At 43.1% G+C, this 14173-nt stretch overlaps 1 protein-coding gene across 3 annotated transcripts in view; it reads left to right on the forward strand.

Annotated features, from left to right (window-relative positions):
- The window catches only part of DENND5B (DENN domain containing 5B), a 107954-nt gene that overhangs the window by 84847 nt on the left and 8934 nt on the right, over positions 1-14173 (forward strand). For 2 of the 3 annotated variants that reach the window (XM_021539994.4, XM_021539995.4), the window contains 7 exons: positions 3047-3178; positions 4127-4279; positions 4734-4812; positions 5997-6078; positions 10530-10658; positions 11371-11492; positions 13413-13558. In XM_021539994.4, the coding sequence (XP_021395669.2) occupies positions 3047-3178; positions 4127-4279; positions 4734-4812; positions 5997-6078; positions 10530-10658; positions 11371-11492; positions 13413-13558 (843 nt within the window). Of the gene's footprint in view, positions 1-825; positions 937-3046; positions 3179-4126; positions 4280-4733; positions 4813-5996; positions 6079-10529; positions 10659-11370; positions 11493-13412; positions 13559-14173 lie in introns of all 3 variants that reach the window. The other variant, XM_085569637.1, reaches the window with a different exon arrangement.

Below are 14173 nucleotides of genomic sequence, written 5' to 3' on the forward strand. Positions count from 1 at the left end.
GGGACATGATTTGCTGATTAAACCCTGGCTGTGTTACTGCACACAGACAGCGGAGCCTAGCAGCGCAGCTGCCAAACTCTGGCCAGGGTGGAAGTCTCTGGGAAAGTAAAGTCTTTGAGTAAATGTCAGCCATGTAGAAGTGAATGAGGCAGGATTCTTTTCTTCTTTTTTTTTTTTTTTTTGGTTTTTTTTTTTTGTTTTTTTTTTTTTTTGTTTAAAGGACCTTTTTTCCATTCTCTTACACAGATTTCTGACATGAGTATGCCTATTTGAAAGGTTAAGACTTTGGGGCCTTTTTATGCCTGAAGCTTGGAAACTCCCATGCATCTTGTAAATGTCAGTTGCATACATGTTTCTTCCCCATCTTTTCAGTTCCTTATCCTTCATCAAATATTTTCTGCCACATTTTCCCATTCATGTCCATATGCTCCTATTGTGTGTCACTAGCAAAAATATAATACTCATGCTGTTTTGTGGTAAAACTCACTGAATAATGGTAGTCAGTGTTGGAGTTTGCTCTCCAAAAGAACCTGAGTGGATGAGAGGACTCTTCAACCATAGCTTTGAACAATGTTTCATGAATGCTTCATGGAAACACAGCAAAACAGCACTTGTACATATTTGTTGCTAGTTTTGCTAACGTGGCTTTGCAAGTATATTTTAAGCAGTGCCTCGTGCGTGTATATTGCAGCAGAGCCTTCTCAGTACTTTGTCATGTATTTACTTTCTTCCTTTTTTTGGCTGTGGATCATATGCATGCTTCTTTTGCTTTGTCTCCTCTTTCTTTCTGGCTGTTCTGCCATTGGGGCATCTGCCTCCTCTTAGCCATCGGAGGAGCTTTTGCTTCGTCAGAACTCAATGGCCTTCTGGGAGTGGGATCAGGGACCACCCCCTCCTGCACGGCCTCCTAAAAAATCCTTCTCTGAATGCTGCCTGGTATGTTTTAGTTTTTCTTGTTGAAAGGTGCTTTTGAGATGTTGTTAGCATGAGGAACCTCTGTCTTTGCTGCGTCTCAAACCTGCCCCTTTCTTGTAGAGTATGAGCACGTCCCTGTAGCTCTTGGAAGTGTGGTTATAATCAGAAAAGTAGCTGGAAAGGAGCTTCCAACCAGTTCCATGGAAAACACAGCGGCTCCAAGGCTAAAAGACAAGAATTTTGTTTAGCTTTGGGGTTTTTTTCCCCCCACAAGTGGCTCACCTGGCAATTCAGTTTAGGGTGCCACATGCCAAGAGCATTGCTCTCTGGTTGCTGGATCATTGCATCCCAGTGTGCAAGAGAGTGGTGGTGCAGGGATGCTGGAACAGATAAAGGACAATCAAGTGATTCTCTCAGCCCACACTTATTTTTCTCTGGAACCTTTGAGTTTTTTGTTTAGTTTTTTTTTTTTTTTAAATTTTAATATAATAAGAAGCTATACAATGAATAAGGTTTATCTGTGTTTTGTACTCTTCAGACTATAACCACACTTTTTATCCCTTCACATTTAAAAAGAAATATTAGTTTTCCTAGTTATTCCCTGTATTACTTTTCACTGATTTTGCTGTTAATTTTGGCACTGAGATGGAAGTCACTTGTGAGGTTGATGAACAACATACTTTCATTGTCTGTAACGTTTTTTCTTTTATTCCTACCTGTAGTTTTTGAACTATTTTAAAATCCTTTCAGTATTTTTGAAACTGTAGTTACCTGAGAGCTTCAGTGGAACACAGCTTTTTCATGGCAGAGCCCTACATTTCTTGTCTGGCATGTTAGGGTGATGCTAAGTGGTTCTTGTCAAAATTTCTGTGCTGAGAAAATCTGATTGCACCAGAAAAACTGTACTCCATTAAAAAAAAAAAAAGGATTTGGGGGAAGCTATTTCAATTAACTTCAATGTGTTAAGATTTTGCTTTTGCTTTTCCTGATATACTGGAAGGTGTCCATGCCCACAGCAGAAAGTTTGGAACTTTGTGATCTTTAAGGTCCCTTCCAACCCAAGCCATTCTATGAAATAAATTTTCTGCACATTCAGAAAGCTCCAAGGATGCAGCAGCCATAGCGACCCCTCAGTTCCCCAGAAAACCCAGCTAGCAGCAGCAAGAATTCCCTGGAGGGATGTGATCCCCTCCTTCCAGGAAAGAGTGGTCATTGTCACATACCATCCCCCAGAGAGGCATCATTAACAGGACAAAAACCCACTCTGGAAGCAGAGCATTCCCACACCAGGCTATGAGCGCTGTTTTCCAAGACTTTTATTTGTCAGTATTCTATCATCTTGTTCTTCTTAAGACAAAATATAGGTAATGCTCAAAACATTTTGATAGTTGTGGCCAACTTCTCAGCCTTGCTCAGCATGTAGCTCTCTCACTGATGCTGGGGTCAGAGGTCACGTGTTGACTGGTAAATTCCCTACCCCTGAAGACAAGGCAGTGGAGCAGGAAAGTTTGAAATTCTGCAATTGCAACTTGGGTCTTTTTAAAGAGTATGATGATTTTTGTCCATACTTAACAATTACCATAGTAAGAACATGAATGATCCCAAGTGTCAATTCTGTTTAAAATGAGCTTCACTTGTAATCAAGAAGTTAATTGAGAATAAGATCAAGTCTCATTTTTCCTGCATTAACTAGCTAGATGAAAAGTAATGGATGAAATCTTTCACTAAGTGTATTTCTCTTTCTTATAATTTATTTTCAATTGATTTTTTTATATTGGTGTATAGTCTAGTCACAAATTAGACAATTTAATTTTTTTAAAGTGAGAAATAACAGTGGAAAGAAACTTGACTTTATTTCTGAATGAATGTATTACACTTTATGCACTTGTACCTAACAGCACAGTTCACTGGCTAATATTGACTGATTCTGTATCAATGCAGGGAAATACCTCGCTTTTTTTGTTGTTAGAAGGGATCATTCCACTTCTCCAGCCTGACACCTAAACATCAGACAAATCAAGATTGTGTTTCTAAATTAACACTAGTTCATTTCTTTTCGTCACCTTGCTTGCCTAGGATGAGGAGAGTCACTCTGACCTGTAATATCTAAAATTATTCTCTTTATTTTTAGAAATACATGCAGGAGGCAAGGAGTTTAGGTAAAAATTTAAGGCAGCCCAAACTGTCAGACCTCTCTCCAGCTGTGATTGCACAGACCAACTGGAAATTCGTGGAAGGCTTGCTGAAGGAATGCCGCATGAAGGTAGGTCAGCCCCCGTGTGCTCTCCCCTGGACTGCAATGAGCTCAAGTAGAACCAGCAGGTGTTTTTCTGGTCACAGCTAGAATGGCATGGTTCTGTTGGAATACCTGGTTATTGCAGGGTGGATAGCCCTGTAGTGTTTTTCAACAGCTAGAAGAGAAAAGAATGCGTTTTGAAAGGAACATGTTTTTGCTCTTCTGTTTATGCAGTAGAAGTTGATGAAAGTAGAAAGGACAGGAAGGAGAATCAGCATGATCAGACATCTTCTGGAGGATTTCCTTTAATTGTTCATATTTACATGTAGCCTAAACAGAATGACCTGGAGGCCAAAAAGGGAAGAATGCAGCACGTGTGGCTTGTGCATGTTGTTTCTGCAGAGCAAATGAAGTATAACAGTTCCTGGTATTAAAGAAGCTTTCATAGCCATGGACATACAACTTCTTTGTGACTGTTGCAGTTGTTAGTATAGTGCTTTACCTGAGTGTTAAACTTTGTTAGCTGTAACAAGAATTAAAACAGAACCTAAGTAAGAGTGAACATGTGTTCTGTATAGAAATAGGACAACAGATAAAGGGTATAGAAGTAGGACAGCTGGAACAGGTTCCCCAGGGAAGTGGTCACAGCACCAAGTCTTCCAGAGTTCAAGAAGTGTTTGAGCAATGCTCTCAGACACATGGTGTGACTCTTGGGGCTGTCCTGTGCATGCACAGGAGCTGGACATGGTCTTTCTGGGTCCCTTCCAACTCAGGGTATTCTGTGATTCAAAGCAATTAAGCAATTTTTTAAAATATAATTATTTTTATTAATTTACAGTCTCTGCAAATATATCTGAAGTTTCTCTCTCTTAGCCATAGTCTCTAGATTAAGCATGTGTAAATAAACTCATCTGTAAATTCTTGTTGGATAACATTCTTAAAAACTATTGGGATTTTTTTTTTTTTTTAATATAGACTAAACGCATGTTGGTAGAGAAAATGGGCCATGAAGCAGTTGAGCTGGGACATGGAGAAGCCAACATAACAGGTCTGGAAGAAAATACACTGATTGCCAGTCTGTGTGATCTTCTAGAAAGAATCTGGAGCCATGGTCTGCAGGTCAAGCAGGTTGGTAAATACTGAATGTCATCTCTGCTTTCTAAGCTGGTACTCAATGGTATAATTCCAAGATAAAGCAGGAGGTGTCTTTGGGATCAGTGTCCCTGGTTCATATTTTGCAAAGGTTTGAGGAGTTTTGGGTGCTTGGTTTTTTTGAGGGAGGATTATTTGGGGATTTTCCCCTCTGGAAATTGCAGCGATGTTGTAAAGTACATGTCTGGTTTATTCCCTTTCAACCTTCACAAAGGAAACCCAGAGGGAGGACAAAGAAACAAGGTGGGTGGTGTGACTGCTGAATCAGTGGGGTGGTCCTCTCTTCCTGAGGTTTTGTGGCCCAAGAGAGAGGATTGGTTTTCATTACTGAACATTTTACCCATTCAAATGCCGTTACGTTATTCTGCCATGTTTGTTGGCCATTGTTGGTTATTTCTTCGCCTAGTTTATTTATTTATTCAATTTTCAGGGGAAATCTGCGTTGTGGTCCCATTTGCTTCAGTACCAGGAGAGAGAAGAGAAGCAAGAGCACAGTGCAGAGTCCCCAGGTGAGCATTTGGCAGGTGACTCCATGAGAAAGCCATCACATCAAGTGAACTCGGCTATGAGGAACAGTGCAACCATATGAAACCTGTGCAGGATTTTCAGTGTATTTGCTTGCTAATACTGTATTTACGTTTTGAGACTTCTCACAATCATTGTGGGGATGTCTTGATGTCTGGACAAAATGGATTGAAATCACTGGAGGCAAAGGAACATAGTTTCCATCTTTTTCTGGAAAATCACTTGATGTATGTGCACTACCCTTTCAATGAGCATTGAGTGAGGTATGAGAAGCAGCTTCTCCATGAGAGAATTTCTGAAGAAGCTGAAAATGTGGAGCTGGGAATAAGAAATTTTTCTTTCAGTGAGCATAATCTGTCTCTCAAATCCCAATATGAATAACTGCATGTTCAGTAAATCTTTATACTGCTGGGTGGTACAGTTCAGAAATTGTGTAATTCATCTCTGTCCATCAGTCTAGGTGCTCAATTTATTCTTTGGCTTGGCCCCTTACAATCACTAAATTCTGCATTTTCTGATAACCTTGAGATGTCCCTGCCCAGGGGCTGGGGTATTGTAGTAAAACTCTCTGAACTTCAGTGGGTCATCTTGCAAGGACTCTCCAGTTTGGATCCTGCAGATGGAAACTTGTATGATCAGTCCTCAAAGAGGCATTTATGGACAAACTAGTCTCTCCCATGAAAGGACTTTTTAATAAGCTTCAATGAGTAATGCACTAAACAATCTGGCTGGCAGGCACAAATTCCTGAGAGCAAAATGTGTCACCACAAAGTGGTTTGATCAGAGCAGAGCACAGAAATGCATAGCATTCTTTGCATTGAATATGTTACTGTAGCTTAATTTTATTTGAGTTGTTCTCAGTTGTCAGCTTTCCATGGAAACTTCTTCCTGATAGAACTCACTGCTGTACAGATTTAAAGTATTTCACATATAAAAAAAAGGAAGCTATATCTCCCAAGTTCAGTGCTGGGTTAAGGAAAGAAGAGGTAATATATTCAGAATTTTAATTTTGTCTACTTTCTACATTTCCAGGATAGAGTTAATGACGATGTACAGAAACAGTGCAGTTACCAGCCACTTATGATTGTTTTCAGCTGTATGTAGAACAAATGCATTGCAAACTGTTACTGTAGTGTTGTGTTAACTATGTGTATTTTTTCCACTGTAGTTGGTGGTGGAACAGAAAGACGGAAGTCTGATACAGGAATTACTCTGCCTACATTGAGGGTTTCCCTGATACAAGATATGAGGTATGCAATTTGGTTCCTAAAGCATGAATTGTGGGTTTAATTGTATAGCATAAGGTAAAGATCCTCAATGGCTTTGAGTCTACAAAGGCTAAGGAGAATCAAACCTTCTCTTCAGCCCACATTCAAATCTCCAACATGTTGCCTTTCTGTTTTGAAAAACTTTTTTGTGTGTTCACTTGATCTTTTTTAGTGAACAGAGAATGAAAACAACACATATGTTACTGCAATTTCTCTTTTCCTGGGGAAGTTCTTCCAGTACTAAAGCCAGCTTCTACAAATTAAAGCAAATAAGTTAAATTCCTTAATATTTTCAGTTTGTTTCTCTTAGTTAATTTTTTAGTTACTGACCCAGCAAGTACAGTTGATAGGCAAAGCAAAGGGACATAAAAACCTGCTCATAATGCCTAAGCAATACTTTCTTTTCAACTAGCGTTTCATGCCAGAAGGTAATAAATGTACAAGTTTAGACATTTAATCAGATCTAGAATTTGGGTGAGATTAAAGCTGGGATGTGAAGCTGAGTAGGTTCTCTCCAGTGGACCACAGCCTGGCTCTGGAGAGCTTTTCAAGCAGTGTTTATTTGGAGCCAGAAGGATTAGAGAGTCAGAAGAGGTGGAGGCTGGTGTGACACCAGCAAGCAGAAGTTCTTCAGGGCATCTCCTTGATTAAGCCACTGCCTGGTCAGGCCATTTTTTGACACTTGTCTTGCCAGGGCTGAGGACTGCAGTGGGATAAACAAGCCATGAAAAGAGAGGAGAAGTAATGCAATAATGCTCATCTATAAAGAACTGAGAGCAATTAAATGTGTAAGACAACATGAGTACTGTTTCTTACCTTCTTCTTACGCCTAAAAATATGGCAAAAGAACCTTAGGGTAAAAATAAGATTTATCATAGTCCACAAAGCCCTGATTACATTGATGTGATTTTTGCTATGTGGGTTGATAGATTAGTCAGATTTTTCTGGGGAAAAAAAATCACTGTACTCCCCACCTGCAGTGTGCAACCTTTTAGTTTGAGTCTTTTGTTCTGATTTCAAAGAGCATGACATGGCATTTAGGGCTAAAACAACATGTAAAAAAGGGAGAGAGAATACATACAGTGTAACTAGGGGTGTTGTGCCAAGAGGTCATTCTGAACATGTGTCTGCCATTTTAGCATCCCTCTCATGGGATGTTGCAGCTCTCTCCTTAATTCAGTCCTGGGAATTAAGACAGGCATGTAGAGGGTCAGTCTGAGGGAAGGATGAAGGAGGATCTGGAGCGGAAACTGCTGTGCTGGGGGGGTTTGCTGACAGAGAAGGCTGTGTGTGCTCACTGCTGCGTGCATGGGTTCTTCTTCCACGGGCTTCCACTGGAGTAATGAGAGCCCAACATGGATCTGAGCTCTCTTGTTTAAATCACAAAAGTCTGTCTTACTGCTCTTCAGAGAAAAAGTACAGAGGTAGAACATTAGCTTTTGTAATATCTTGGGTATTTGTGATTGTCCTCAAACATGTCTCGTCGCAGAAAAATGCTGGCCAGATGGTGAGTTGAATTTGTCATTTGTAATCTCGAGGCATACTTTCTCCTGCTTGGAAGGAATGCTGCCTAATATTCATTTGCACACCAGGCTGAAGTTGAAGGATGGGTAATTGTTAAATTGCAGGGCTTGTGGTGCTGACTGAACTAATGGCTGGAGGATTAAGCATTGCCTTAAGCAGGGCTTGTTTCTGATGGCTCATGCAAGGTTATGTAAACAACTTAAAAGCAGGGCTGAGTCACAGTCATGCTCTGAGTGTGCCATGTGCTACAGGTACTGTGGTGTGTCCTCTGCCCCCCCTAAAAGCCAGGCATCACAGATGTGGTCAGGAAGATGCTCAAGGTGTTTATTTTGGTTTTGTGCATGGAATCTCAATGGCACAAGCCAGCCTGGGGGTTCTCCCTCCAGCCTTTCTTTCCACTGGCATAGATCTGTCTTATTTCTCCATCCCCTCTTCCAGCTACAGCCTCCTTCCAGCATGGCCTCAACCTTCAGATACTGCTGAGCATCCAAACCAACTAGTCTTACCTTCTACATCAAGGCTTCCCAAATTTGTCCAGCTGGATTCAGCCTCCCCTTTGGTCAGGCTCTTCCTTGCCATCAGCACTTGTTCTCATGCCCGTGTTGTGCCTCCCTCCTCAGGGAGCATTGGACCATGTGAGCTGGCCCCTGGGCCCTCAGCAGTGATCCTGAACCTGCTGTGTTCAAAAAGAAGGCTGAGCAAAGACCCAAAGACCTGCTGCCTGCCTGAGATGAGCTATAGGCTCCTTCCTGACTGTGCTGCTGTGGGAGCGTGCACAGCATCCCCAGGGCACAGCAGTGCTGGGCAGCTGTAACCTCTGCTGTCAGCACAGCTGTTTGAAGAGGGTTTGTCTCACCATACCCCAGGCTTACATTTGACAGGGCAAATAGATTTTTCTTTATTACTAATGGGATTAAAAGCAAGTCCAAGCCAGAGGAGTTGCATCAAAATGGCTGTTCAGTGCTATGACAAGAAGAATTTGCTGTGCTGTGGTGAGCATACGGTGCTTACACTTAGGTCACTGATAAAAATAGAGCTGTTCTGACTCTCACAACTGACAGTGAAATAAATTTGGATTCCTGCATGCTCTGTTCTGTTGCACTCTGCTTTTGCTGACACCAAGACTGATTACTGAATTTTTTTAATACCTCTGGCAAGCTGCATGCTTGCAGATATTTTTTTTCCCAAATGCACAATTAATGCTTATCTAGTCTGAACCAGACACAGGTAATGAAGAGGCACAGAGCATGCATGGAATAAGGTTGAGTCCATCTGTACTTGAATCTTCTCACAGTGACATAACATATTCTGCTCAGTGTTTCATATTAGATGTAATTCAAGCTGAGCACTCAGGGGAAGGGGAGGGAGATGATAGTCTGTGCTTTGATCTTCCCATCTCAAAAGGCTTGAAATGTCTGAGGAGAGTGTCTCAACATGATGTAGTTGACTGTAGCATGCATCCTGTTTCTCAAGGACTACCGGTCATGTGTCCAGCTTTCTGCTGGAAGGTCTAATGCTGGCTGCCATGCTCTGAGCCAGGAAGGGCTTTCCCGTGCCAGGAGCAAGGCTTCAGCCTGGCACACAGCAGGGCTGCTGGGCTGTGTGTGCTTTTCATTTGTGCAGAGAAAACTCGTATTTCTCCACAGCTCCAAGTTCTTCTTTGCAAATTTGCCCTAAAGGTTCTGGGCCTGGTCCGTTAGAGGCTCTATAAACAAGAGTAGTTTTCTCAAATGATGCAGGGACTAAATATAACACAAAGCACCCACTTGGGTGTAACAGATGGGGGAAAGCACGAGACTGTAGTAGTCAATGTAAAAAGCATCAGTCACAGCACGACTTTGTTGGATTTCCTTTGGAGTAAATATTGCCACATTCCCCAACACTCAGCAATGCGTGGAGGGCTGTCAAGGAACTTGCAGGAGTTGGACAGTAAATTGCAACTGGGATTAGTTCAGACTTCAGCTGATGGTACTTGGAGTCTGCCATGGAGATTTGCAGGGCTGAATTGCCTGTGCTTGAATTGCATTTAACATGCAGACTGCATGAAAATTAAGAAATTTGAGCCTTTTCTTTCCCCTGCTGAAAACTGTTACTCGTTTTTCTTGTTTTTTATTTAACCAAGTATGGAGTTTTTGGAAGCAACTTTGTCCTGCTGTGGCAGTTCTCTTCCTCTTCTAAAACTCCCTGTGCTGTAAAGCTAGAGTTCTTGGCAATCTCCAAATTGAAATGTGGGAATCTTAAAAATAAAAAAAAAAAGCATAACTGTAGAAGAAAGCCCCTATGGAACAGTTCTGCTTTCCTACAGATGAAACATATGGAGGGCTGTTCAAATCATCACTTACAGGAAGGCCTCTTATATCCCTAAAAATGTGATTTTGCTTGCAGCTTCTTGCTGCTGTTTTTGCCTCAGCAGTCCTGCTTTTCTCATTGCTGCTGCCCTCAAGGGGGGGTTGTTAGAACCTTCAGAGCCACTGTGGCTTGGAGAAACTCTCAGGACACGTGTTTGTCCTCTGCCCTCCCAGACACACCCATTATAGTCAGCAGCTTGAGGGGCAGCTGAGATGTAAGTGGGTCTCAAAAGGTGCCTGCTTTTTTAAGTGTTAGCAGTGCCCCTGAGAGCACCTACCTCAGGCAGTGCAGGGGTAAGCAGGTTTACCCCTCCTCACCTCGGCCAGGCAGCCACAGAGCAGCTCCTATGGGCAGCCATGCCCAGGAAAAGCTGCCTGGGGCTGCCAGGGATCTCATTGCCACAGTGCAGGGTTCTGGGGGCCCTGCTGGGGATCTATCCAGAAATTATGTCAGAAGACATTTTCCAGTTCACCTGCTGCATCATCACACTGGATGTTGCCATTTGAAGCATGCAGAATTTTTATGATTCATCTATTTATTTTCTTCCCCACACATTTCAGACATGTTCAGAACATGAGCGAGATAAAGACTGATGTGGGGCGAGCCCGAGCCTGGATAAGACTTTCTCTGGAGAAGAAACTTCTGTCTCAGCACCTGAAGCAGCTGCTTTCCAACCAGGCACTTGCAAAGTAAGCCAGCTCTTTTCTTCAGACCTTCACTTTCACTCTGTGAAGGTGGTGTCTCAAGGTGCTGCTGCGTGGGGTACAGCCAAGCACCCTGTTTGGGTACTGTGGTTTCCAGCTAGAAGCGATTAAGGGCAGGGGGAAGCTGGCAGGTTGTCTGTGCCCACCCAGCAGGGCAAAAGTCTGCTCATCTACAGGGAAAGCACATCACAGGTTTCAGGAATGAGGCATTAGCTCTTGATCAGATCCCTGCACTGATCCAAGTGCCACTGCAGCCCTAGAGATCCTTGAACTGACAGAGTGGTGGGAGGACCCCAGCTGCTGCTTGGCGAGTTCTGCTGGGTTTTCTGTCGCAGTGGGGAAGCAAAGGAAGATGATGTTGGGACCATTCCACAGTGGGAAGGTATGGGGAAGAAATGAGGTTGCTGTGTGTTGCTTCAGATCTGCTGCTGTTTTTACCTGTGCTTTGCAGCAAACCCCAAACTGAAATGAGCTCAGTAGCCTTGCTGTGGGAGCGTGGAGCCAAGAGTGCTCTGTAAAACATCTGTGCCACATGTACATGCCCTCTATGGGTCTCAAACAGCTTCTGTTGCTGGAGAGTCATACCTCCCATTAAGAACTACTCTTCATTTGGTGCTTTGAGATTCAAACACCTTTTAAGATACGTTGTGCTTTTTCAACAGCAACAACAAAAATGCCATGTGCTTGTTTCTCCCAGGAAACTTTACAAGCGTTACGCTTTCCTGCGCTGTGAAGAAGAACGAGAACAGTTTCTGTATCACCTGCTCTCACTCAATGCTGTGGATTACTTCTGCTTCACAAGCGTCTTCACTACAATCAGTGAGTTGGAGAATCAATTTTTTTCCCCCCTGACTAAAAATTAGTTGCTGTCATGGTTTGTAAGAGATGATGTTGCCGGTGCCTGAGTAGCTGAGACCTTGGTTGTTGCTGCAGGGCTCCTGGGTGCTTGGTGTTGCTCTGGGAAACCAGCTGAGAGCCAAGGTTGTGTGGGAGTGCTCTGGATAAGAGCATTGGACAAAGGAAAGTAATCAGCAGGGAGTGCTGCTCTCTGTAGATTTTCTTTCAGATTCTCTCCCAGACAAGTCCTCCACCTCCTAATGCTTCTTTCTGGCCTTCATTAAGTTGCATCCTAGCAGTATGCTCTCCTCAGACCGAGGAGGAGATGGAAGATTGGAGGATGAAATACTTTGTGCTCCTCTTTGTATCTTAAATCTCTTTTTGTCTCTTCTTAAATGCCAGAAAGATTGCCTTTCTCACTCTCTCTTGAAAGAAGAGCAGAGATCGGATTGATAACTGGAAATTAATCTTTGTCTCTCCAGTACTGGACAATGCAGAAAAAGCAAGATCCCATTAGACGACCTAATTATTTGAATTCACCTGGGCAGCCATTATTTTTAATTTTCCTGCCTGTTCAGAGTGAAGTGAGACAGGTTTTACATGGTGTGAAAACAGGCACTCATTCTACTTTTTCTCCTTTTAAAGCAATAAATCCCTCAGAACTAGTGCAGCACAAAGATTTATTCACCCTTGATTACTTTATTTCTGTGGGGCATCCAGCTTAACAGCTTTCTCCTGTAGGACAAGTGCTTGGAATTTGAGGGTATTTTTTTTTTGAGTGCAGTATGATTGGCTGGCACACAAATGTAAAAGAAGCTGGCTTAGCTTCCCCAGTCAAAAAGGCAGCTTGTGAAACATATGGGGAGAGTGGGTCTTACAGTGCAGGAGGTGCAGTGTCAGAGTCAAATCCAAATTGGGGTGGGTGGCAGTCCTTGTCTTCAGCATGTATGGGAGGTACAGATTTAAAAGCAGAAGAGTAAGAGAATACGAACAAGAAATAAGAATAAAAAGGGGCATGTCCACAGAACACACACAAGAACTGAGAATCTGGCTGTGGTGTTGGCAGTCATGCCAGCATTTCCTATCACAGCCTTTCAGTACTTAAAGGGGGCCTGTACAAAAGATGGGAACAAATATTTTATCATTTACCTGTTGTAGTAGGTACTTTCAGGGGTACAAAGGTACAAAAGATGGGAACAAATATTTTATCATTACCTGTTGCAGTAGGTACTTTCAGTACTTGAAGGGGTACAAAAGATGGGAACAAATATTTTATCATTTACCTGTTGTAGGTACTTTCAGGGGTACAAAAGTACAAAAGATGGGAACAAATATTTTATCATTTACCTGTTTCAGTAGGTACTTTCAGGGGTACAAAAGTACAAAAGATGGGAACAAATATTTTATCATTTACCTGTTTCAGTAGGTACTTTCAGTACTTGAAGGGGTAGAAAAGTACAAAAGATGGGAGCAAATATTTTATCATTTACCTGTTACAATAGGACAAGGAGTGATGCTTTTAAACTAAAAGGGGGTCAGTTTAGGTTAGATATAGGGAAGGTTTTTACATTTTGGGTAGTGAGACTGTGGCGCAGTGGGATGGGATGGGATGCCCCATCCCTGGTAGCATTGAAGGTCAGCTTGGACGGGGCTGGGAGCAGTCTGGTCGGGTTGAAGATGGCCCTGCTGACTGCAGGGGGATTGGACTGGATGTCTTGCAAAGGCTTCCAAACCAGGCTGTGGATGACGGTGCCGCTCCTGCCTGTGCCCCATCTGCCGCGGGGCCGCAGCTCCACCGTGCGGCACCGCCGCCCTCCGCCCCAAAACTGCGTTTGCTCTAAGGGAAAAAGAAAATAGATCAAGACTGACGTACTTCCCCTCCCCGTCTCTGCCTGTTCTCAGTGATCCCTTACAGGTCAGTGATAATTCCCATCAAGAAACTAAGCAATGCGATAACCACATCAAACCCGTGGATATGTGTGTCAGGAGAGCTGGGAGATAGTGGTGTCATGCAGATACCTAAAAACCACCTAGAAATGACGTTTGAGGTGAGTACAGTGCTCTTCGTGTCTTCCTTACAATTTGAAACATGCTGCCGAATAAATGTTCATTTGTTAGGAGTTTTTTAAGAGCACGGCATTTCAGATTCTGATTTTTCAGGGTCTCACTGTAGGTTCAATTATGTACAGGAAAATAGCCTGCCCCTCTTGTGTGAGAGGAGGGTTTCCTGTCAGCACACACCACTTTTAAGCACAGGCCTTGCTGCTGTCCCTGTCCAGCCCAGAATTCCTCACCTTGCCTGTCTATTTCCATGTCTCATTCCCTTCAACACTGCCTTGCCTAATTTTCCCTTTCAGTGCTTATTTCCAGTTCCTCATCTCCCTTCCAAGTTTCTTTTCCCTTCTTTCGCTGTCTTTCCACTAAGCACCACCCAGGTCCCTTTTGACCTCTGGCCAGTCCCAAATATCTTCTGAGCCCATTGTCTGGCACTGCTCTTCAACATCCCAGCCTCAGGTGCTGTCTGTGGCACACCAGGAGCTGCCATCCCCCCTGGGCTCTCTCCCCTAGGCTTGCTGGGGTTTTCTCTTTGCTTTCCCCTCTGCTTTCCCACCCAGCAATTACAGGTTGGCTCGGTGCCATGCCAAAGCAGCTGGTAGTGGGAA

Source organism: Lonchura striata, chromosome 1A (assembly GCF_050655825.1).
Source record: "Lonchura striata isolate lonStrDom1 chromosome 1A, ASM5065582v1, whole genome shotgun sequence".
In the NCBI taxonomy this organism is placed as follows: Eukaryota; Metazoa; Chordata; class Aves; order Passeriformes; family Estrildidae; genus Lonchura; species Lonchura striata.